The following is a 21,803-nucleotide window of genomic DNA, read 5'->3' as shown; positions in this document are numbered from 1 at the left end:
GAGGGAAGAAAATAACAAACAAGCAGCCAACCAATATTTCATTTAAACCTGTGAGTAGGTGTGATGTGGTACTGATAAGAGTGTGTATTTTGTGTATTTAAAGTGGAGAGTTCTATAAATGTTTACTAAGTTTACTTGTTCCGGATCTAAGTGCAAGTCCTGGATATCCTTGTTAATTCTCTGTCTCGTTGATCTAATATTAAAGGCTGTCTAATATCACCAGCCTTTAAAGCCCCCCAGGGTGACTCAGTGTGCAGCCAGGATGAGACCCACAGCCCTAAAGCTAAATGGGTAAAGTGCTGGGGTGATGGGCCCCCAACTTGTAGTTGAGGACTTGTAGAAAAGCCAAGTCCTAACTCCTTTTGCATCACTGACTGGCTGCTGGATGGGTATCTGGAGAGTCATGGCTGAAAGTGAGATGGAAGGCTGCTGCTGTTTTAAAAAAACCAAAACAGCCTCAAACTCACAAAAGCACTTTTTATTTGAGGCAAAGAGAAGTCTTGCTGAGAGGGTTATAGTTCCAAGCAGTCAAAACTCAGCTGTTAGTGGTACCATTTTGACCTGGCAGATTTGGCTTCTCTTTGGTCAGAAAAGGGTATTCAGGTTGTACTTTCCCCAGTGGGGCAAAAAGAAGGGCAAAGCAAATCGGAAGAGACTTCTACTCTACTGACAGGCCTCGTCAGATCCAACATCAAGCCAGACATGCTCTTGCTGGCCACTCTATAAGTTGCTGTCCCGCTGCTGAATGACACAGGCTATACTACATTTGCAAGGAAAAAAATGAGGCAGGAAACACAGGTATAAGTCACTTAGGGACGAGCAGGCATCCACAGCTTCAAAACTCTTCATGGAAGGGGTAATCCTTGTGGGAGGCACAGCTGTCAGAAGAAAAGAGAAAACAGTTGCTTTTCGAAGAGGTGATTCTGACTCTATCCGACTCCCAATAGAGAAATGATGTGTCTCACTGAAGAAAGAAAATAGAACCTCAGAGGCAAAAAGCTAGTTCTGACTCTGCAGATCACGGTTCTGCAGCTGGGGGAAGGAACTCACCCTCCAGACCCCTCTACCGCTACAGTCACCAAGCAGCACATGCGTGAGGGACACCACCCTCCCCACATGCCCGGCACTGTGCCTGGGGTGGCACAGTGCCGGATGGCAACACGATTTCTGCCTCCCAGTAACTCAGTCTAGCTGGCAGGACCAGACAGCATCTTACGGTCTTAAACAGTAACAGGGTGTAATAATATGAGAAGGTAGGCCAGGTACAGTGGCTCACGCCTGTAATCCCAGTGTTTCAGAAGGCTGAAGCGAGAGGATCACTTGAGACTAGGGGTTTGGGACCAGCCTGGGCAACATAGCAAGATTTCCATCTTTATAAAAAATTTTAGAAAATTAACCAGGCATGGTGGTACATTCCTATATCCCCAACTACTTGGGAGGCTGAGATGGGAGGATCGTCTGAGCCCAGGAGGTCAAGGCTGCAGTGAGCCATGATCACGTCATTGCATTCCAGCCTAGGTGACAGAATAAGAGCCCATCTCAAAAAAAAAAAAGACAGATGTTAAAAGTTGTATGTGACTCAATCTCAAAGGATGAGAGAAGCAATGGCAAATGCTCTGAGGACGGAGGGAGCCTCCTAGTATCAGTGGGGGGCTGAAGTTAGCCCAATCAACGGTCGGAGATTTGATACTAGAAACAGGGCATGGAGCACAGGTGCGGATGTGTCTGCCAAGGCTCACTCACTGTCCATCCAGTAGGGCCAGCGGCTGTGATGGGAACATAATGGCAGGAACGCCAGACAAATGGCTGAGCAGGGCGTGCAAGGCTAGAGTTATGTACTCTAAGCTGGGTGCTTAGATTCTGTAACTCTTAAAGCCATTCAAAAGCTCTCCATGGTCTGCCTTTTTTGTGTACCCAAGGACAGTGACATTGTCATCAGCAAGTCAGGCTCAATAAGGCATTATCTATCACAGGGAGGGGTGGCATGTGTGTAGTTAGAGAAAACTCCCTAGGAGACCTGGGCATGTCAGGGTTAGCCTCTTCCTCCCACTCAGCGCTATGCAACAGGATAATCAAACAGCGGTTTCTAGAACAGTGCTGGAGGGCAGAGGAGTCTAACTGTAAAGGGAGCAATGAGAAAATCACCATGGTTCCTCAGCCCTGAGAGCTTCAATCCACTGTCTGAAGTGGGAGGGGAAAGGAAGATGGATGAATGGACAGATTCTGAAAGGAGAACGAACGTAACTTGGTGACTGATTCTTTTCTTCCTTGTCCACTAGATCCAAAATTGATTTTCATGTCTAAGGTTAAGGACCATTCACAGAGATGTCTGAAAGGGCGCTGGCCCGGGGCTGCCTGTGACATGCTCAGTTTATGGCCTATTTTGAGAGTGAGGCCACAGTGTGGCAGCAGCAGCAGGCTCGTCAGGCACATGTATGCCTGATGCAGGGCAGTTACTGTCCACAAGGCAGACTTGGCAAACATATGCCTGGGGCGGTGGCTGAAGCCACCAGCAGTGTAAACTCCGGGGAGGGAGGGGACAGACACTGGAAAGCTGGCAGCCCACCCATCTTAGGGAATGTTCCAGTTTTGCTTAGAAGAGGAAGTACTAAAGGAGAGGGTGTGAAAACGGAGCGCTCAGACGGGAATAAGGGTAGTGAGAGAAAAGCAGCGTCTTGGTCTCCAGTGCACAACAGGAAGTTCCTTCTTTAAACCAGAAAGTGACTTACAAGCGTCATCTAGTTATTGTAATGGTAGGAAAGAGAGAGAGGGAAAAAAAAAAACCCACAGAAAACCTTCCTAGGCAGCTCCTTCAGATTCCCAACTACCATGCAGAGGAAACAGAACCAGAGAACGTGCGGCCGGAGCACCAGGTGCCTGGGGCTCAGAGGGCCTGTCTCGCAGCCATGTGGCTTACCAGGGTCAGAGCTGGGACTGTCTCCAACCCCAGCACCAGGGGCTTCCTACCAAACCCCTTTCATGAGGGTCATTAAGACAAAAAGTCACAGGCAAATTCTTCCAGAGTTTGATCCAGGGTCACCTGGTTTCAGATGAACCACTAGGATTTAAAAATTAAATGCCTAAACACGTGATTACTTCAGGTCAGGCCGTCAATGCCCCTGGGCGGGAAGAAGATACCAAGAGCACATCTCCTGGCGTCTTCAGCTAATGCAGGTCATGTGGATGAGAAAGCAAGGTAACGTGCAAAGCAAAAACAGCAGTGACAGGAGGACACGGACGCCGAGGCCTGCGGGGATCACTCTTTTGCTCTGCAGCATCTGAGGATCTCCTGGGAACTGCTTCTCACGCTGGGGCTCACTCACCTCACCAAGGCACAGACTCTCCAGTTCCTGTTGTAGCTGAGTAAGGTGGTCATATCCTGGCTGCTCAGTTCAAAGTCAAAGACCTAAAAAACAAGCAAAAAATCCAGTAAGCTCTGCAAATAAAAACAAAAGACAGAATACCATGCAGGACCCAGGAGATGCCTTCCCTGGCTGTGAGCAGAGAGCAACAGTAAGACAAACTGAACTTAGAAAATGCTGATTATATTACTATTCAGGAAATATCCATGTTGGGCTAGATAATATATGGCACGATGGAAACAGTCCTTCCTTTCCAGAACCTCCCAGGGAAATGATACATTTTATTTCATTTCAAAAAACACTACTGAGCACTTCTGTTGTGATAAGCTGCAGTAAAGAATATAATGATGGGTAAGATGTGCCTTTGCCTCTGTTTACCAAGCAAACAAAGGGTAGAGGTATATCTATAGCTGTAACACAATTAACTAATCACACTGCGTAAGACGCTGAGCAGAGCACAGGAAGGGGAGAGGCATTCCAAATGGATTCCAGCTAGGGAACCGAACAACCACAGCCAAAGAGATGGTATCTGACATGGCCTAAGAAGTATAAAGTTTTGAATGAGAGGGCAAGGAAGGTATAGTGGGAGAAGAGAACCACCTGCATGAAGGCAGCAGATGGCACAGAACTCAGCTGGCATGGAGACTGGGAGGGAGGGAGGGAGGCAGGCAGGCAGCACTGGGTGGGACCCATGAGAGGTTGACACACACACTCCCAGGGCCGAAGGGCTCTCAGCTTCAGATGATTACAGAATATGCAGAAAGAGTCTGCTATAGGCTCTGTGATTATGATCACAGAAAAATGTGCAAAGACTACACAGTAAGATGCAAAAATGAAATAATTGGGTTGGCATTTTGAGATGAGTCATTTATATTTTTTTCTAATTCCTTAAAAAACGAAATATGAAACAAAGGACGTGCCTCTGATGGGATATGCCTTTCCCTCAGTGGCCACTGTTTTGCCACTTTATCTTTTATGCTCAGAACATCCAACTGTGCATAAGAAAAACGTCTCCTCTACTACAATGAGCTCTGCTCCCCTCTTCAGGGATCACTCCATCCCTGTCTCATACGTGACAGGTGGCATGCATTACGGCCACAGCCTCTGGGCAGTGGAACTAGGCAAAATCAGCTGCTTGCTGTGGAAACAGAGCCGTCCTGCACCTGAGCTGGGGCTTGCCCAAGAGCCCCATGCCCATGGCTGTGATGCACCTGGCACAGATCTTGGATAAAGATGGAGCATCCCTGGCAGAGCCGCTTTGCTCAGTGAGGACAGATGCTCTCGGGCCATCAGGACTCCCCTGAGCTGCTCTCCTTCCGGCATGGCCCCCTCTCAATGCTGCAAGGGCAGGCAGGGAGGGAGGTGGCACGAGGTATCCTGAGCCACTCTGGCCGTCACACTGAGCACTTCGCCGGTGCCCTGACACAGGTCTAGGCTCTGCCCATCATCACAGGAACTCCTTGCAGAGCTGGTGAGTGGGCTAAGTGGCCCAGGCGGTCCTCTGCTGTCCCTGGACTTACACAGCAACATTTCTGATCACTTACTAAGGTATTAAGCACCATGTGAAGCATTTTGATGCATCATTTAATCTTCATAACAACCCTCAAAATGGGTATTATTTTATAGACAGGGAAACTGAGGCACAGAGCAGTTATATGACTTGCTCAAGATCATGCAGCTGGTAACTGACAGAGCTCCAGTGCAGGGCAGGTCCAGGCAGGGTCACCCATGAGCCAGATATTCTCCGGATGACGTCTCGGTGTGACTGAAGGGCCTGAGCAAAGGTGTAGGTGTGCGCGTGCCCAGCATTGGGCCCCCGGAGGCACAAGGCCTGCCCCGCACACTGCTCCACCCATGAGGTGTCCATCTCAATCCACAGCTTGCTCACCACAGCTCCCTGGCCTCAGAGGACAGGATGGTGGGGATCCCACAGATGACACTCCAGGGACAGGATGAGAGGCCTTCCCCACCCCCTACTCCACTGAGGGGGGCCAGGCCCGACCAGCCAAGATCGTACCTTAAAGTTCTCCGCAATGCGTTCTGGTGTCACAGACTTGGGAATCACCACCAAGTTCCTCTGCATGGGGAACCGGATCAGCACCTGTGAGCCCAGGGAGACGATGAGTGTGCGCACGCCAGGCACTTGCACCATCATTTCAGTCCCTTACACACACAACCCACGGGACATGCTAGAACTCCACGGGTGAGAAGAGAGAGGCTCTGAGATGTCAGCTCACAGCTAGCAACACACAGGCGTTGCAATCAGGTCCAGATCTGACTCCAGAGTCCTGAGCTAGCCACACATTTCAGTGTCTCAGGCAATCATGAGACCACAGTGAGGCCCTCCACTGGCTAGGAACGCATACTACCACTCAGGAGAAAGAACATTCCCTGCACGACTGATAAGAGCTCTCACATTTGTACAGAGATGAGCTTCCACATCAATGAACAAGTGCTGTTTTTCACGGCAGTCACCCTCGGGGTGGTGGGGGCGGGCACCATTACTCTAAGAGCCCATGGCAGGGTCTTCTAAAGCCCCCACCTGTGCCCTTTCCACTCTGCACTTGAGGACCCCAAACCTCCCTTCCTATGAGGTTGTAACGGGGCTCAGTTACTTCTCCCTCTTGGCTAATGGGACCATCAGGAATGCAGGGAGTTCTGGACAGTCACAACACCTGAAGTGGCTGTACCTGGGCTGTAGTTTTCTTGTGCTTGTCTGCGATCGCCTTGATCCTGGGATCCTCCAGGAGGGAAGGGTCCTCGGGCTTGGCCCTGAGGATAGAAAGCCGGTCCAGGTCACACCACCATGGCAGCCAGAAACTCCAATCCTAATCCTCTCATTGACCTCAGAGGGCAGCCACCAGCCTCCTCCTCAGAGCTGGGTTAAGAACCCACAACCCTTCGGAAAAAGAGTAGGTGTCCTGCTAGAAACTCCAACCCTTCGAGGAAAACCAGCAAGAGGCTTTGCAGATCAGCCCCAGAAACATCTTCTCTGAGGCTGAATTGTTCTTTTTAGTCATTTCTAATCTTCACCAAGTGACACGGGAGCATGAGGCTGTGGGAAACTTACCAGGGCCTGTCGGGAGAGCCGAGGGGGCTGTAGGCGGTCACCACGATGCCTTTGGACTGGCAGTACTGGATTAACTTCTCCTGAGTGAGGTATGGGTGGCACTCAATCTGCAAATGCAAACACAAGAGCTGATGGGAGCACTGCATGCTGATGTGACACAGACGAAGGTTCCTATGCTAAAGTCCCTCCTCAAACCATAGAGAACTCTTACGTATAACACACACCCTATTTCCCAGATAAGCTGTAACAAGTTCCTACAGTTTCCAGGTAGTAACCTTGATGTCACTCTATTATTACTATCATCTTATTATAGATGTCTTCATGGGCCCTAGAGACTTTTCCTGGCTTTAGCCACTTATCACAGGTCTGATGATCTCAATGGCTGCCTCTTCGTCTGTCAGACCCCAAATCGTCAAAAGCCAGGCTCAAACCCTTTCTCTTCTGTAAGTTTCCTCTCCCAGATGTGCTGTGTCATGTTGAATCATAACTCAGGACTCTGCCAATGCCCAGGAACTGCCTCCTGGCCACTCGCTGGGTGAGGTGGACGAGAAGTCCCTATCAGCATCGGACAGCAAAACAGCAATGCTGCAGTGCTGGTGTCCCTGGGGGATGGTTACCTGGTTCACTGCAGGCTTATACTTTAAGCCAGGTTTGTTTAAGATCCTTTCCACCTGGAGATGGTTGAAGTTGGAGATGCCAATAGCTTTCACCAGCCCTTCATCCACCAGCTCTTCCATGGCCTACAGAGAAAAGAGGGTCTGTGTGGTGCAGAAACGAGCCCAGAAAGGACAGGATCAGAAATGTCTTTTGTGCCAGTTTAACAGGTCCTGCTTTGACTCCTCAGTGCCCGTGAATTAGACCTTTTAGAGGCCAAGAGACAGTGAGACGGAAAGCCAGGCTGGCTTCAATGAGATAAGGGCAAACGATAGTGACAGAATAATAAAATGCAGTGTGAGGAATGACAGGCAAATTGCTGCTAAGGAGAACAGGAAGCCAGTCATGAAAACAAGGTCTGACCAGGGGCTGTCTTACCTCCCACGTGTCCAGAATGTTGGTGTCACTGGGAATCACGTTGCCCGACTCATCCAATGGGAAAAATTCCTTCCCAGGCTGTCATTACAATAAAAAACAAACGAACAAAACAATCAGTAGTAGTCCTTCACAGATCTGGAGGGGGAAGCTGGCATCTAAAACAATTCTAAACCACCACAGGTGGCTAGGGTCATTCTGTGTGCCAGTATGAAAAGGTGACAGGCGGACAGCCAACACTATCAAATGGGCTGGAGCTGAGACTGTCAGATGGAGACACAGACACTACTTGGCCACAGAGATTAGCTCTGCCACTGACTGCAATGTGATGGATACAGGAAGGACTCACGGGACCCAAGGCCTGGAGCGTCACTGGCCTATAAAACTACCACCTGGCCCAGCCTCCCCAGCTTATCTCTAAAATCAAAAGATAAAAGTCAAGTCCCTTCAGCCCTGACAAGCTGTGGTGCAATAAAACAGGGCTATAAGATAAAGCTAAACCCACACTTTGGACCTGGCTGACAGCAGAAAACTGAGGCAGTGGCTAGAAAAAAGACAAAAGACGTAGTAACTCTCAAGTTCTTCTTGTGCAAAGAACCAGACTGCCAACAAATATTTGCCAGGCTGCCACAGGATAGGGTATGTGTACAGAATGTGTGTAGGGACTCACGTGTCGGGGGTATGTGTGCACGTGGCTGGAGGGGAGGGCCAGGGCTGACCATGCCTCAGAGTACACTACAGACAGTAGCCATGTTTGCTGACATGGTTTTAAATCATACAACTACCAACTGACAGAATAGCAGTGCTCCTCAAACTTGGAAGAAGTGTGCCTGTGAGTCACCGGTGGTACGGATTCAAATGGCCTGGGTGGGGCCTGAGACTGAGACCTTTAAGAAGGTCCCAGGTGATACCAGTGCTGCTGGTCCACTGGCTATACCTTGAGCAGCAAGAACAGAAAGTCACCCACACATAACCTGCTAAGGGAGCTCAAAACACAGCACAGGTTGCGCCAGGGGACCTGGTCTGCACCAGGCATTCCATACCTTAAAGCCAGTTGGCCAGTGAATAAGGTAGAGGTCCAGGTAGTCCAGCTTCAGGTCGCTGAGCGTCTTCAGGCAGGCTCCTTTCACCAGGCCCTTCTCATGGTATGTGCACCACAGCTAAAACCAGTGAGAGAGCACATGTCATCTTTGCCAGCCACAAGGCAGCTTCCTGGCTGGCAAGACAGAGCAGTCTCCTCTCCCCAAAACCCATTTGTTTCACCATGATGCTGTGAATGCTTGTGAGGGCATTTCCATTGTGTACTGGATCCTAACTTTCCGAAAGCAGGCAGGATTGACCAGGTCACAGAGACCTCTCCCAAGGACCAAAAAGAGGACACAAAACGGAATGGACAGATTGGCCAGCCTGCCCTAGGCCTAAGCATGAACTCTCAGGGCAACTTTCCCCCCAGGCTAGTGTTTCTGGAGCCAGCCCCATCCTCCTGCCCCACGTCCTTTGTGCATCAGTATCTCAGGTCAAAGACAGTGGCCGGCAGTGGAGATTCAGTTTGCAGATGGGAACCACGTTCCATCCTTGAAAGCAACTCCCTGGAGAGAGAGGGCCAAGCCACAACCTCAACCTCATCAGCACTGGGCTCCAAGCAATAGGCCTAGACGGAATGACTGTCCAACAGAGAGCCAAGGATGGGCAAGCTCTGGAGCCCTGTATGGCCCTGGGTGACACGTTTCCCATGGAAGAATTGCCTGTCACTGAAAAGTGTAGCTGTGCTGAGTGTGAACTTGGCTTCAGGCTGATGCACCAACAGACGATGGGACCGAGAGGCCCTGCCAGCCCCACCGTGGAATGATACCTTGCTGACGATGAAGAGCTCCTCACGCTTCACCACCTGCTCCCTGAGCTTCTCCTGAATGGCTACCCCCACCTCATTCTCATTGTGGTACACGTGGGCACAGTCGATGTGGCGGTACCCAACGTCAATGGCCACCTTCACAGCCTCGGTCACCTGGCCTGGAGGGGACTGAAAGGAAAAAGAACGTGAACTCTGCAGAACGCAGTTTGCACAGTAGGGAGGAAGAGGGGCAGTGGCAGCCACTGATCCTTGCTGACCAGCCTGTTGGCTTTGTTCAACAAAGACAGACCAGGGTGCACTTCCACAGCAGCATTCTGGACTACCAACCTCTGACTCGGGGGATCGAGGTGAAAGGCCACAGTACTGCCTTGCAGAATCTGACAGCCACTTAAGTGCAGGTCAGATCACTTTTAAAAGATATGCTGAGGCCATCTCATTTCCTTGCTTCTTCACATCCACTGATTTGTGAACCACTGTGTTAAAAACATTTCCCCACTCTCTGAATGCTGAAATAGTAAGGGAAACCATTTCCTTCAAATATCTCAACACAGTTCAAAAACAGCTGTCCTATGAACCCCAATTCCCATCTGGCTCCCCAGTTCAGCCAGCAAATGCCTGCCCCTTACGTTCTATTTTCATGCATGGCTTCCAATACCGGCAATTGCTTGTTTTTAAGCATTCTGGGAGATTATCATGAAGTCAGGAACATCACTGATGTTGCTTCAAAGGCCCATGTGTCCATTCTCACTGTATGAGAATCTGTTTCAAGAGGTGGGGAAAGGGGAGATAGCCCTCAGAGATATTAGCAGACAGAAATGAGTTAAAGGGGAACGGGGGGCAATGCGGATCATGGAAGATCATCAAATGGTTAGTGGTCAGCCCAGTAAAATGACTGAATGGGTGTCCATGGCCAAGCCACCGGACCATCTGAGTGACCAGAACAGCTGAGGGAAGCCTGGCTACTGAGGAGGAGGAAGTGCCTGCATGGCATCGTGCTTCACTGGCACCCAGACAGACTGCATGGACACATATCCCCAACTTCCACTATCCTACTACGATCACAGAGCTGAGCAATAAACATGTGCAGTGGACTGCTGACTGAACAGAACGCATTCCTGTGGAGAACTGGGGTAGAAACAAATGAAAGGAAAACCCCCCAGGGCCACAGCAGCTGCAGACATCTGTGTTTTGACATCAGCTATTTTCAACAGGCGTTGGGGAAGAAAAGGGCCCAGTTGAACAAGCCCATGACTACAGCCTGTTAGCATGGAGCTCACTCCCCACCTCAGAGGGGCCAGCCAGGCGGGATGGGGATGCTAATCAAAGCTGTGGGTTAAGACGAGGCCTTCAGAGGACCTGGCGGCCTATTTCCCTGGAGGACCTCAAAAGTTGCCCTTGCAGCCTTCCCCACTCTGCAGGGTTAAAGGAACAGAGCAGGTGATCACAGAATATACAGAAAAAATGCCTTACGACAGGTTCTGAGTGGTGTCCAGGGATAGCCATCACTGATGAGGGCAGGGAGAGCAGAAGACATCCCTCCCTCAGAGAGAACAACTGGGGCCCACGCGGCAAACTGTCTGCCCAGGACACACTGAACATTCTCCAGGCTTAATGGCACCTTGACTGGTTTTTCTCTGAGGAGCTGCTGCTGCATATACTATACTGTGCCTGCCCGGCCCCTTGAAGCCTGGGACAGAGGGGAGGGTACACTCCGCAGGCTTGGCCTAGTCACGCACCACCTACCACACGACTGGTACAGGGGCAGGTACATGACTCAACTCAGGCCATGAAACTCAATCTTTCCACCTGAATTGGAGCCACTGACACCAGCCCTGGTTCTGCTGGGGTCACTGAGCTAGGAGAATGCGAGCCCAGAGCTGCTGGACGGACACGGAGGGAGGCTGAATCCTGGTGACATCATTCAGAACCATGAATCTCAGACACCTGACATCAGCAGCTGTTGTTTGGAAAGGCAATGAATCCCTGCCCCAAACATCTTATCTTTTCTGCTTAAGATTAAAGTGGTTTTTCAGTTATCTGGAACCAAAAGAGCACACACTAGGACAATCAAGGTTGCCAAACAGTTGGCACGAAATGAAAAAAAAGTTGTGTGATATGTTTAGAGAAAGTAAAGGACAGCAATGACTGCAAGAGGTCATGAAGAAGCTGCTACTGATCGCTCCTCGGATAATGTGCCGATTAGTAGGAAACATGCTGGAGACATGCGTGCTGGGAGGCTGATCAAAGCGCTGGAGAGAAAAACAAAAAGTCACCTCTGCAATGAAAATGTAGGAGGATCCACAACCACATTCAATGCGAATTATCTGAATGCAAAGCCCTTCCCTGAGAGAGACTAATTTGCCTTATGAAAAACGAAGCAGCCAACTTAAGCTCTGGTTTAGAAACCATTCACTAAACTTGGGAATGCCAACGCATGACAGTATCTCCCCATTCCATGTCACAGAGAGAAAATGCCCACAGAGGGAGGGGTCCAGACTGACACTCCTGAAAAGAAGGTAAACTATGAAAACATGCTGAGTGTGTCCAGGCACACCCATCACTACGAGAGCTACAGAAACGCAGTATACGAAACACTGAAATTACAACTCCACCATATAAATCCTACATGTTTCTAACTCGATCCTGCCACTAATCTGCCCTTGATGGGCAAGGCCACACATTCCCATTCCCCCTAGACCTCTGGTCCTGCAAAGTTCATTGGGTAATGATTTTGCAATGCTCTGGGCTGACAGCACCAAGTGATGGCAGTGAGAAGCCTCTGCCCTTGAGTTCTCTACCCCCACTTCAAGACAGGGTCCTACTTCCTCCTTTGATAACACCAGCCGGCTAACACCAACTGTGAGACATTGATAACTAAAATCAGTGTGTCTCTCTCCTACACAGATACACACAACACCCCTTTTAAAACCTAATCCTCTTCCCTTTTGCTTACAGGTCTTGCTAGTTACTTCAAGATATCCCTCCCTCTCTTCTCTCTGCAAGTCAAAAAGCAAGCCATGGCTCCAGATAGGAAGACAGTCAGAGGACAGCATTTATGGTAAAGCCGAAGTATCTTAGAGGCTGGATACTTTGCAATAGGAAATAGGAACCACGGGGATCTCTGGGAAGAGGGAACTCTTTTTTTTTTTTTTTTTTTTTGAGACAGAGTCTTGCTCTGTCACCAGGCTGGAGTGCAGTGGCGCAATCCTGGCTCACTGCAACCTCTGCCTCCTGGGTTCAAGCGATTCTTCCCCCTAGCCTCCCAAGTAGCTGGGACCACAGGCGTGTGCCACCACACCCAGCTAATTTTTGTATTTTTAGTAGAGATGGGGTTTCACCATGTTGGCCAGGATGGTCTCCATCTCTTGACCTCGTGATTGGCCCACCTTGGCCTCCCAAAGTGCTGAGATTACAGGCATGAGCCACTGCGCCCAGCCGGAATTCTTTTTGTTGTACTTCTTTGAAATGTTCTCTAGTTAGCAGGTGTTACTACTGAAATGAAAAGGTGGAGGGAAAGGAAACTTCACTTTGGGAAAAGAAACTGTCCCAGGTAGGAAGCATGAGAACAGTGTGCTGGTGATAATCCTGGAGCAAAGAACAGGAAACCATCACTCAGAATCAGGTCTGGCAACCGAGATTAACTTCCTCTTGTTCTATTTAAATCAATTTGTCCCAAATTCCAAGGCACTGCTGTTTCTAACTAGTTGAGATGTGGATGGACCAGGACTGACCCTGCAGGGGCAGGACTTATTTAAATGTCTTTGGTCTTGAAGAGGAGAAGGGGACTTTAGAGAGACCAGGGAAGTAAACAGTAAACCCAGCTCCTGTGTTACCTCCCTGCCCGCAGAGCCTCAACCCTCACCCCATCCAAGGATCTTGGGCCATCACAAGCCTGTCCCACTTGGGAAGGTGGAGCAAGTCTTTCTTGGCACATTTTCTTCTATCTCACGCATTCTCAGCGTGGATGCTAGTGTCCCCAAAGAGACAAAAATTAGTTCTTCCAGGCCAAAAAACCCTTAGCTTGCAGAATGGCCTGTGACCCTCTAGAAGGCTACTGGCCATAAGCAGAAGTATAATATTATCTGTAATATTACAATTTTATTGTGGGGCCAATTAGGGAAAAAAAAATCACACAAGGCTCCTAGGTGGGAGGGAGGCAGTGATCATGGCAAAAAGATGCAGAAACACAGTTGTACCTCCAGCCCTAGGAGTATTCTGTGAGTGTACATAGGAGACTTACAATGACTATTTACTTCCAACAATTTTTCAACTAGATTAAAAACATCAGTAACTAACAAGACACTGGCTGGCACCAGACATCATCTCTGTTTTAAAGGCTTCCTGGCTTTACAGTGCAATGATGGGCTTGTTTTTTTGTTGTTGTCGTTTGTTTCTGAGATGGAGTTTTTTTGCTCGTTGCCCAGGCTGGAGCGCAGTGTTGCTATCTGAGCTCACTGCAACCTCCACCTCCCAGATTCAAGCGATTCTCTTGCCTCAGCCTCCTGAGTAGCTGAGATTACAGGCACGTGCCACCACACCCAGCTAATCTTTGTATTTTTGGTAGACGGTTTTCACCGTGTTGGCCAGGCTGGTCTCAAATGCCTGACCTCAGGTGATCTGCCTGCCTTGGCTTCCCAAATGCTGGGATTACATTATGTTGGTACCTGGCCATTGGACTTGTTTACTATCTAATGCAGAAGGCAAGCCTGCCAGAAAGAAACCCTGTCCAAGCCACATGGGTCTGCGGCAGAGATGGTCTTCCACCTGCCTGAAACCCTCACCTGAGGAGAGAAGGGAGTTTGAGGACTTTCAAGAGTAGAGACTACCAGAGCCCTCCTGAGGGTCTGAAAGATACAACACAGCAGCTACAGCATGGAAAGACCCAGGAGAACAAGGAACTGCACCTGCTTGCCAGGCCTCCTCCAGCTGTCACAAAGACAAGCAAAGGACCACATCTTTTGTCATGCATCTGTGAAAGAATATGTATAAGGGAAATATTTTAAGTCATTAAAAAAAAAAAAAAAGGAGTTGACTCTCCAAGTCCATCCTTATACCATTAGTTTGACCCACCATTCTCCCCTGCCCCCACTGCACAATTTTATACCAATCTGAACTCCTCACTCACAGAAATACGAGAGGGAGTCTTCACCATACAGCTATCTTTAAAGTTGTTTCACTGCTTCATATGAATTCAACTCATAACAATTGGATGCCTACTACTGTATTTGCCAGGCACTGTGAGAAGTGCTAGATATTGTAGTAAATGAAGAAGACTGTCCAAGTTCTCAGAGAACTCTGTCTACTGGAACGCATAACCTAAATGTACAGATTTGATGATGTTATCTTAAACAAATACACAGCTTTTTGGGGCACTGAGGGCTCAAGTGAATGATCTGAAACCCTCTTTCATAAACTTTTACCCCTCAGCTTGGACAACACCGGGAGATCTGTCTCTACAAAAAATTTTTAAAAATTAGCCAAGTGTGGTGGCCCATGCCTGTGGTCCGAGCTACTTGGGAGGCTGAGGTATAAGGACAGCTTGAGCCCAAGAGGTTAAGGCTACAGGGACCATGATCACGCCACGGCACTCCAGCCTGCGTGACGGTGAGACCTTGTCTCAAAAAAAACAAAATACATTTTACTCCTTATTTACCCTTGAGTAGTGATTTTCGAATGATGGATCACAAAACTAGCTTCTAGAGTTACGACAATTTTCGGAAAAATGGAATAGAATAAAAAAATTGAAATGCAGCCCACAGAGGTTAAATACTGTTAAATAATTTTTATTCCAGATACATGTATATATCTACATATGCATCATGATTAGACAGTATTTGCTACTGCCAAGAAAGCATCCTTCTGCATCCATTCCAAGAGCATTACCTGCAACAGATGGAAATTAGCTTGGTTTCATGGCTGTAATTCAATTACCCCCTTAGAGCCACCATTGGGCTTTCTGGAGGAAACAAATTATATACCCTGATCATTTCAGCCAAGAAACACTCTCCCTGAGGCAAATCTAGGACCCTTTTCTCACTCACCTTATGCTAGTTTTCAACAGCAGGTTTTAGAGTACATGTAAATTCTTCTGTCCTATTTCAAACCATCTCACAGTTCACTCAATCCTTTCTGTTTGTCTGCATGTAAATATCCAATGGCCAGACCCATTTTCAAATTTTAAGAGGAAAAACCTGGAACATGGGCGTGCCAGATAGCTCATACCTGTAGCTCTGGGAGGCCGAGGTGGGAGGAATGATTTGAGCCCAGGAATTGGAGATCACCCTAAGCAGTAAGGGGAGACTGTCTGGCGGCGGGGGAGGCGGGGGGGGAAGATTAGCCAGGCGTGGTGGCAAGCGCCTATAGTCCCAGCTACTCCAGAGGCTGAGGCGGAAGGATCACTTGAGCCCAGGAGTTCAAGGCTGCAATGAACCATGATTGTGCCACTGAACCCCAGCTTGGGCAACTGAGTGAGATCCTGTCTCAAAAAAACAAATAACAACAAGAAACAGAAAGAGAGAGAGAAACCCAGGTTATGGCTGTGTAATGTAATACACGATACTAATAAGTAGCTTAAAAATACTGGGTTTTGCCTCAGCTCCCATAACACCACCTGTGTTGCTCGATTTTCAGATAATCAGGTTAGTATTTTAAGTTTTTCATATCTTTTTCATATCCTATGATATGTCATGTCCTACTGTCATTTTCATCCGGTTATGCACTTCTCAGGGACGCTGTGTGCGGTTGAGGTTTTCCAGGGAAAATGCTAACCTTGGCGCCTGCTGAATTTTCAACTGGCTATGGGGTGCTCAGATTTTCCCCCGAGTTCCGGACCCAGGACACCCAGAGGCGGCACCTGGCAGAGGAGCTCGGCGCTGCGCCTTGGAAACAGCTGGGTCCGGGCAAACTCGCACCACCTAATTTAATTCTCTGCCCTCTACGGGTTCAACTTGAGATGCTTATTCCTGAGGGAGGGCAAGAACGGAAACGATTGAGACAAACTATTTGCAAGTAAGGCAGTGGAGTCACAGGTGCCCCGAGGGTAAGGAGGCTGGGGCTCCAGGTCCGAGTCTGCGCCCGAGATCCACCGGTCTGGGAAGCCCGTTTCCCCCACCTCCCTTTAGCGCTATGCCGCTTGGGGCGCCCGCTCGGATTCTAAATGAGGACTGGGGAGCCGCCCACCAAGGGTCGCCCACGGTGGGGCGGGGGCTCCCGTGTGCTGCTCCCAAAGCCCACTCGCAGGATGCCCGCCCTGATGCGTAGGGCCAGCCCCGGGAGCCCCGGCCCCCGCTCCCCGGTCCCCGCAGGCCCGATCCGAGCCCGCTGGGGACCCTGCAAGCCAGCGCGTGGCTCCCAGCAGGCCGGGCGTCGGCGGCTGGGGCCGCTCAGGGTCACTCCAGGTCCCTCCCCGACACAGGCCGCTCAGGGACTGCGAGGCGAGCCCCGGGCCCGCGCCTCCCGAGCACGTACCTTCCAGGTGCCCAGCCCGAGGATGGGCATCTTGGCGCCGTTGTTGAGCACGAGGTGGCTGGCCATTGCTGCCGCACTCCCCAGACCCCCGCCCGGAACCTTACGGCCGCAGCGGCGGCGCGTACCTTTAAATAGCCCGTGCGCCCGGAAGAAAGGGCGCCTGCGACTGGTGCTCCGCTACGCGAAGGAGCCTTCTGATTGGTCGCGCCGGAGGGGCCGCCGCATCCTTCCCCAGGGGTCGGTGGGGATGCTTCTTCCGCCAGGTCCTAGCGGCACCGGATTCTTTCTGCCCCAACCGTTCGCCCGCGCCCCGCGTGGCAGAAAAGAGTTCGACAGCTCCTGTATCTCATGGAAAAGCGAATGCTTTAGCAAAAGTAACAGGCATCCTATAAATACATAGACTGGAAAGAAGTTTTGGTTTTATTTAAGAGCCCAGAAGAATACCTTTGTCTATTGTCCAACCCCAGTTTGATGCTCTTTGGGAATTTGATGAATACCCTGTCCTTAATGGATGTGAATCATACTGACTACACATGTAGTTTACTGCACTTTGTTCTTAGACAAAGGTGCATGCCAGAAAAATGGCTTGCACAAATCTTTTTGCAAAGCACCTTCACAAAGTACGGGTTTGCCCAACCTTTTTGTAGCCTCCTAGAGCTGTCTTTGCACCACACTCTAGGTGTTAGCTGTGTCTGTGCATACTGGTTGTGGTTCAGCAAGCCTTCCATCAAAAGCCAGCATCCTTTGATGCTCTTGAGGTTAGAAAGCCTTGATTAGCTTGATCCAGAACACTCAGAAGAATTTGGAAAGTACGACTCTATGTAGAATCAGTAAGACAAATTCCGTCAGTCTTTAGAAAGTGAGACTCTATCAAAGCAGTAAGTTCCAGTACAGTAACTTAGCAAAACTCTCTAGAAGAAGAAAAGTGAATAGGCAGAAGCCCACAGAAGAAAAAGTTAACTCTAATATTGTAGCTTCCAGTATTTCAAATTAGAAGGCACAAAATAATAAATTGATCAGTCCTAATTGGCAGATAGAAAAACACGTTTTTCCAAGATAGCCCAAGAAAAGTCACTTGAAGACAATTTTGTTTTCTTTCCAACAACCTCTCTTCATCATACTCTACTTCACCCCAACAACTCTTTCTGCTCCATCACCCTCCAGTCTTTCCCCTAATTATTGCAAGATTGGGAATTCCATCTACCTGGTAATGACTCAAGCATGAGGACTCTCTAAACTCCATGCTGGTGATTTTCCATTTAGTCCTTTCTTTAAAAGTGTCCCCTCCTGGAAAATTTTATACAGAACAGACCAACCCAGATATTTTTCCATGTAACTTTTGTAAAACTTGTTGCTACTGGGCAAATTCTGACGCCATTTGTCCCCAAGTAATAGAATTTGAACTTGAACCTCAAGCTGGGAACTTGCTTTGTGTAGAACAGCCACTCTTCCTCCATGAGAATCCTCTTGACTTGGAGGTTGCTCTGCCAGTTGAGCTTCCTGGGTCCAAATCCCAAGAGCGAATCCCTTGTAAAAATAATACACCTTGAGTGTATTATTTTGGTACACACAGAAGGGTCATCTGTTAGGGACATTGAGTCAATATCAGAGGTTTTGCTGTTGCTTTGATAATAATTGAGTATAAAGCATGATTGCATGGAGGTATAACTATGTCTAAACCTGGAGTGATACCTATAGTCTCAGCTTCTCAGGAGGCTGAGGAGGGATGATTTCTTGAGCCCAGGGGTTAGAGACCAGCGTGGACAACATAGCAAGACCCTGTCTCTAAAATAAACAAATAAACCCAGAATATTTTGCCTGGGCCATGCAAATGTGAAAAGTCATATCAGTGGAATTTCTATAACAACAATATCACTATAGTTGGGACATGCTATTGTGATAGCCCCCTAACATCCCCAATGCCTCTGTAATCTTTGTACCATATACACTTACTGAAATTTTTGATCTCAAGATTTTTTATCTCCTATCTTTTGATAAGTATACATATCAAATTTTTGTTTAAAAAAGGAAAAAAGAAACAGTCAATGGAATCCTCCATAGAAACACTCTAGTAATTGGAGTCTTAACATGAACTGAAGCAGTAATCTCCCTGCATGGGAATTATTTCCCAAGGAAATAATTTAAAAGGAGCACACACACACGCACACACACACTAGGTATAGGGCGGGGCTGGGACCAGGGTAAGGCAAATGAGGTACACGGCTACAAATTTTTATGCCAGAAGGTAGGAACTTCCTTACATTTATGTCCTTGCCACTCGCCTCCCCTTTAGTCCCAGGCTTGCACACAGATATATACACATGTATGCTGGTGATTTTCCATTTAGTGCCTTCTTTAAAAGTGCCCCCTCCTGGAAAAATTTATACAGAACAGACTAGCCCAGATGTGTATGTATGGATGGATGGATGTATTTTTTAAAGTTATATATACATAAAGTAAACCTGTAAATATCCAGCAACAGCAAGAGATAAGGTGTAGCCATCAAAAGTAAAGATGATAAAAACACAGAGAAAAACGTGTATGAGGTAATGTTAAGGTAAAAGTGAAAGTAGAAAACAAAGACATCTAACTATGACATGATGCTAAGAAGGAAAATACAACATAAAACATTTGGGAAAAGTTAGGAAGAAGCCAGAAGGAAATGGGGAATACTCTTTGTCAGATTATTTCCTTAGTGAACACATTTTAAATTAAAAGACAGTCTCTTGTAAACTGTCCATTTCCCACAGGATAAAACTTTAACTCCTGAGCCTTGCATTTAAGGTCCTGAGAAACCCAGTACAAGTCTGAATATACAAAAAAACAAAACCAAAACCAAAAAAACACCCAATTGTATATTTAAAAGGGTAAATAGGCCAGGCGCGGTGGCTCATGCCTGTAATTTCAGCACTTTGGGAGGCTGAAGTGGGCAGATCACTTGAAGTCGGGAGTTCAAGACCAGCCTGAGCAACATGGAGAAACCCCATGTCTAAAAATACAAAAAATTAGCTGGGCATAGTGGTGCATGCCTGCAATTCCAGCTACTTGGGAGGCTAAGGCAGGAGAATTGCTTGAACCCAGGAGGCGGAGGTTGCAGTGAGCCGAGATTGCTCCATAAGAGTGAAGCTCCATCTCAAAAAAAAAAGGGGTGGGGGGAGGGGGTAAATCATATGGCATGGTATATAAATTATACCTCAGTAAAGCTGCTATAAACAAACAAAGATTACATGCTACATGTCAAACACAGACTGGTAGAGCTTAGGGTGGCAGCAGGCTCTGCTTCACATTGTAACTCAAGAACTCAAAGTATGGAGGTCCCATCACATTGTTTCCCTGCTGTCACAACCCAAGGTTTCAGGGTTTGGCTCAGGAAAGCAAAAGAGCACCTAAGAGTTTCAAATGAGCAAGCAATTGCTCAGACCTGGGAGTGGCACACATCACTTCTACCTATCATTCTTTGACAGATCTGGTGGTAGGGCCCAGCCAGGCCTATGTTCAATGAGATGGGGAAGTGTCATCTTCCTGTGTGCCAGAAAACAGAAGTGAAAGGGTATGGTAAGCACCAGAAGTCTTTTCCACAATGATAAACCATGGCTCAGTCTTTATTATGGTTCAGACACTGTTTCATGGTTCAGCACATGACATATGTTATATGAAGGTGCTGCTGCTGCTTATATATCTATCTACTGAGCTTTGTATATGCCCAGCACCATTCTATGAGCATTATGTATATTAGTTTATTTAACCTTCATAACCACCCCTTGCAGTGGATACTGTTATCAATCCCTGTTACATATGAAGACACAGAACTGTAGAGAAATGAGAAAAATTGCTAAGATCTCACATGAAGTAAATGTTAGGGTCAATATCTAAACCTAGGAATTCGACTATTGCATCCAAACTCATTAACCACTACCAGTAGCTTTGAAATTTTTCAGCTGTGACTCACATTAAGAATTTTGGAATGACTGACGTCAGGAAGAAGGCTGACTAGAAGTGTGCCTAGTTCTTGTCCCTGCCACAAGAAAGGACCAAGGCAATGAATAAACTGCTAAGATTTGACTGGAGTTATGAAAAGAGAGCATTAAAGTGAATTGGGGGAGTAGAAGGGAACTTGCAGTGATTGAAAGCCCAAGAGAGTAGCATGGAGGCACATGGCCTCTGTAGCCCCCTCTTGCCTGCCATGATTGCATCAGCCCAGAGACAGCAGGGAAGTCCCCTAGTAGGGAAATGTTAAAAGAACCCCACCAGTCTCCATTGCCACTGTAAATGACTCCAGTCCTCATTACAAAAGAATCCCACAGTCCATGCAAGCCCTGTGCCCAGTATGAAGAGCTTCTGGGAATCCATATAGCTGTATCGCTCGAGATTAGGAGTACAGGGTGCGTACTCCCCCTTCCCCTCGTGAGCCAAGCTGCTACAGCATGGCACTATCTTGAGATCAGAGCTACCTCTGGACTGTGCCTTGCTCTGGGGCTCATAGCCATTGCACTTCTCCAGCACTGTGGCTCCATCTTCATTCCACCAAGCCCACATGTGGCCCAACTGCACAGATGCTGAGCCCAGGATTGGTTATGATTCTTGTCCTGCACCACCGTGAAACCTACTCCCATCATCCGCAATACCGCTGGAGGAACAGTCTAGCAGTCTCACCTAGGGTGAACCTACCTTTAAGCCAGCCAAATGACTATATGTCCTTCCCCAAGCAGGAGAGGTCTCTAACCCATCAAACACCTGACATGCCCCCAGGCCAGCAGAGTGGCTATATGCAGATGTACAGGGCCTGAAAAACAGGCCTGTAGCAACTACTCCCTCCTTAAGCACATCTTTGAACTGCCTTGCATTCACAACCAGGGCTTGGAGAAACTTGAGAAGCTGACTGAGCAGCTGTGTGAAGCCCACACAAGTGGCTGAATGCCACAACTCCAGCAACTACCACTCAAAAATATTACATCCGGTAAATCTATATTTTGGAAATGAAGGAGAAATAGAATATTTCACAGGCGAGCAAAAATTAAGGGAA

At 48.2% G+C, this 21,803-nt stretch overlaps 1 protein-coding gene across 1 annotated transcript; it reads right to left on the bottom strand.

Moving 5' to 3' along the window:
* Positions 1 to 460: 460 nt before the first annotated feature.
* Positions 461 to 16,939, bottom strand: AKR1B1 (aldo-keto reductase family 1 member B). Its single transcript, XM_017532628.2, has 10 exons — positions 16,781 to 16,939; positions 9,314 to 9,481; positions 8,505 to 8,621; positions 7,465 to 7,542; positions 7,050 to 7,172; positions 6,433 to 6,539; positions 6,053 to 6,134; positions 5,380 to 5,463; positions 3,324 to 3,406; positions 461 to 878 (listed from the first exon to the last, which is right to left on the bottom strand). The coding sequence occupies exons 1-10, from the start codon at positions 16,844 to 16,846 to the stop codon at positions 836 to 838; spliced, it is 951 nt and encodes a 316-aa protein (XP_017388117.1). The 5' UTR covers positions 16,847 to 16,939; the 3' UTR covers positions 461 to 835.
* Between the last annotated feature and the right edge of the window lie 4,864 nt (positions 16,940 to 21,803).

Source organism: Cebus imitator, unplaced genomic scaffold, assembly GCF_001604975.1.
Source record: "Cebus imitator isolate Cc_AM_T3 unplaced genomic scaffold, Cebus_imitator-1.0 Scaffold77, whole genome shotgun sequence".
Taxonomy (NCBI): domain Eukaryota; kingdom Metazoa; phylum Chordata; class Mammalia; order Primates; family Cebidae; genus Cebus; species Cebus imitator.
This window is presented reverse-complemented; position numbering and strand designations above follow the sequence as displayed.

Excerpts from the sequence above, each read along its gene's own strand:
- AKR1B1 (XM_017532628.2), bottom strand. The coding sequence starts at position 16,846 with ATGGCCAGCCACCTCGTGCTCAACAACGGCGCCAAGATGCCCATCCTC. Across the intron at positions 9,482-16,780 it reads TCGGGCTGGGCACCTGGAAG|TCCCCTCCAGGCCAGGTGAC; the intron begins GTACGTGCTCGG and ends TTTTCCTTTCAG. Across the intron at positions 6,540-7,049 it reads ATAAGCCTGCAGTGAACCAG|ATTGAGTGCCACCCATACCT; the intron begins GTAACCATCCCC and ends TTGCATTTGCAG.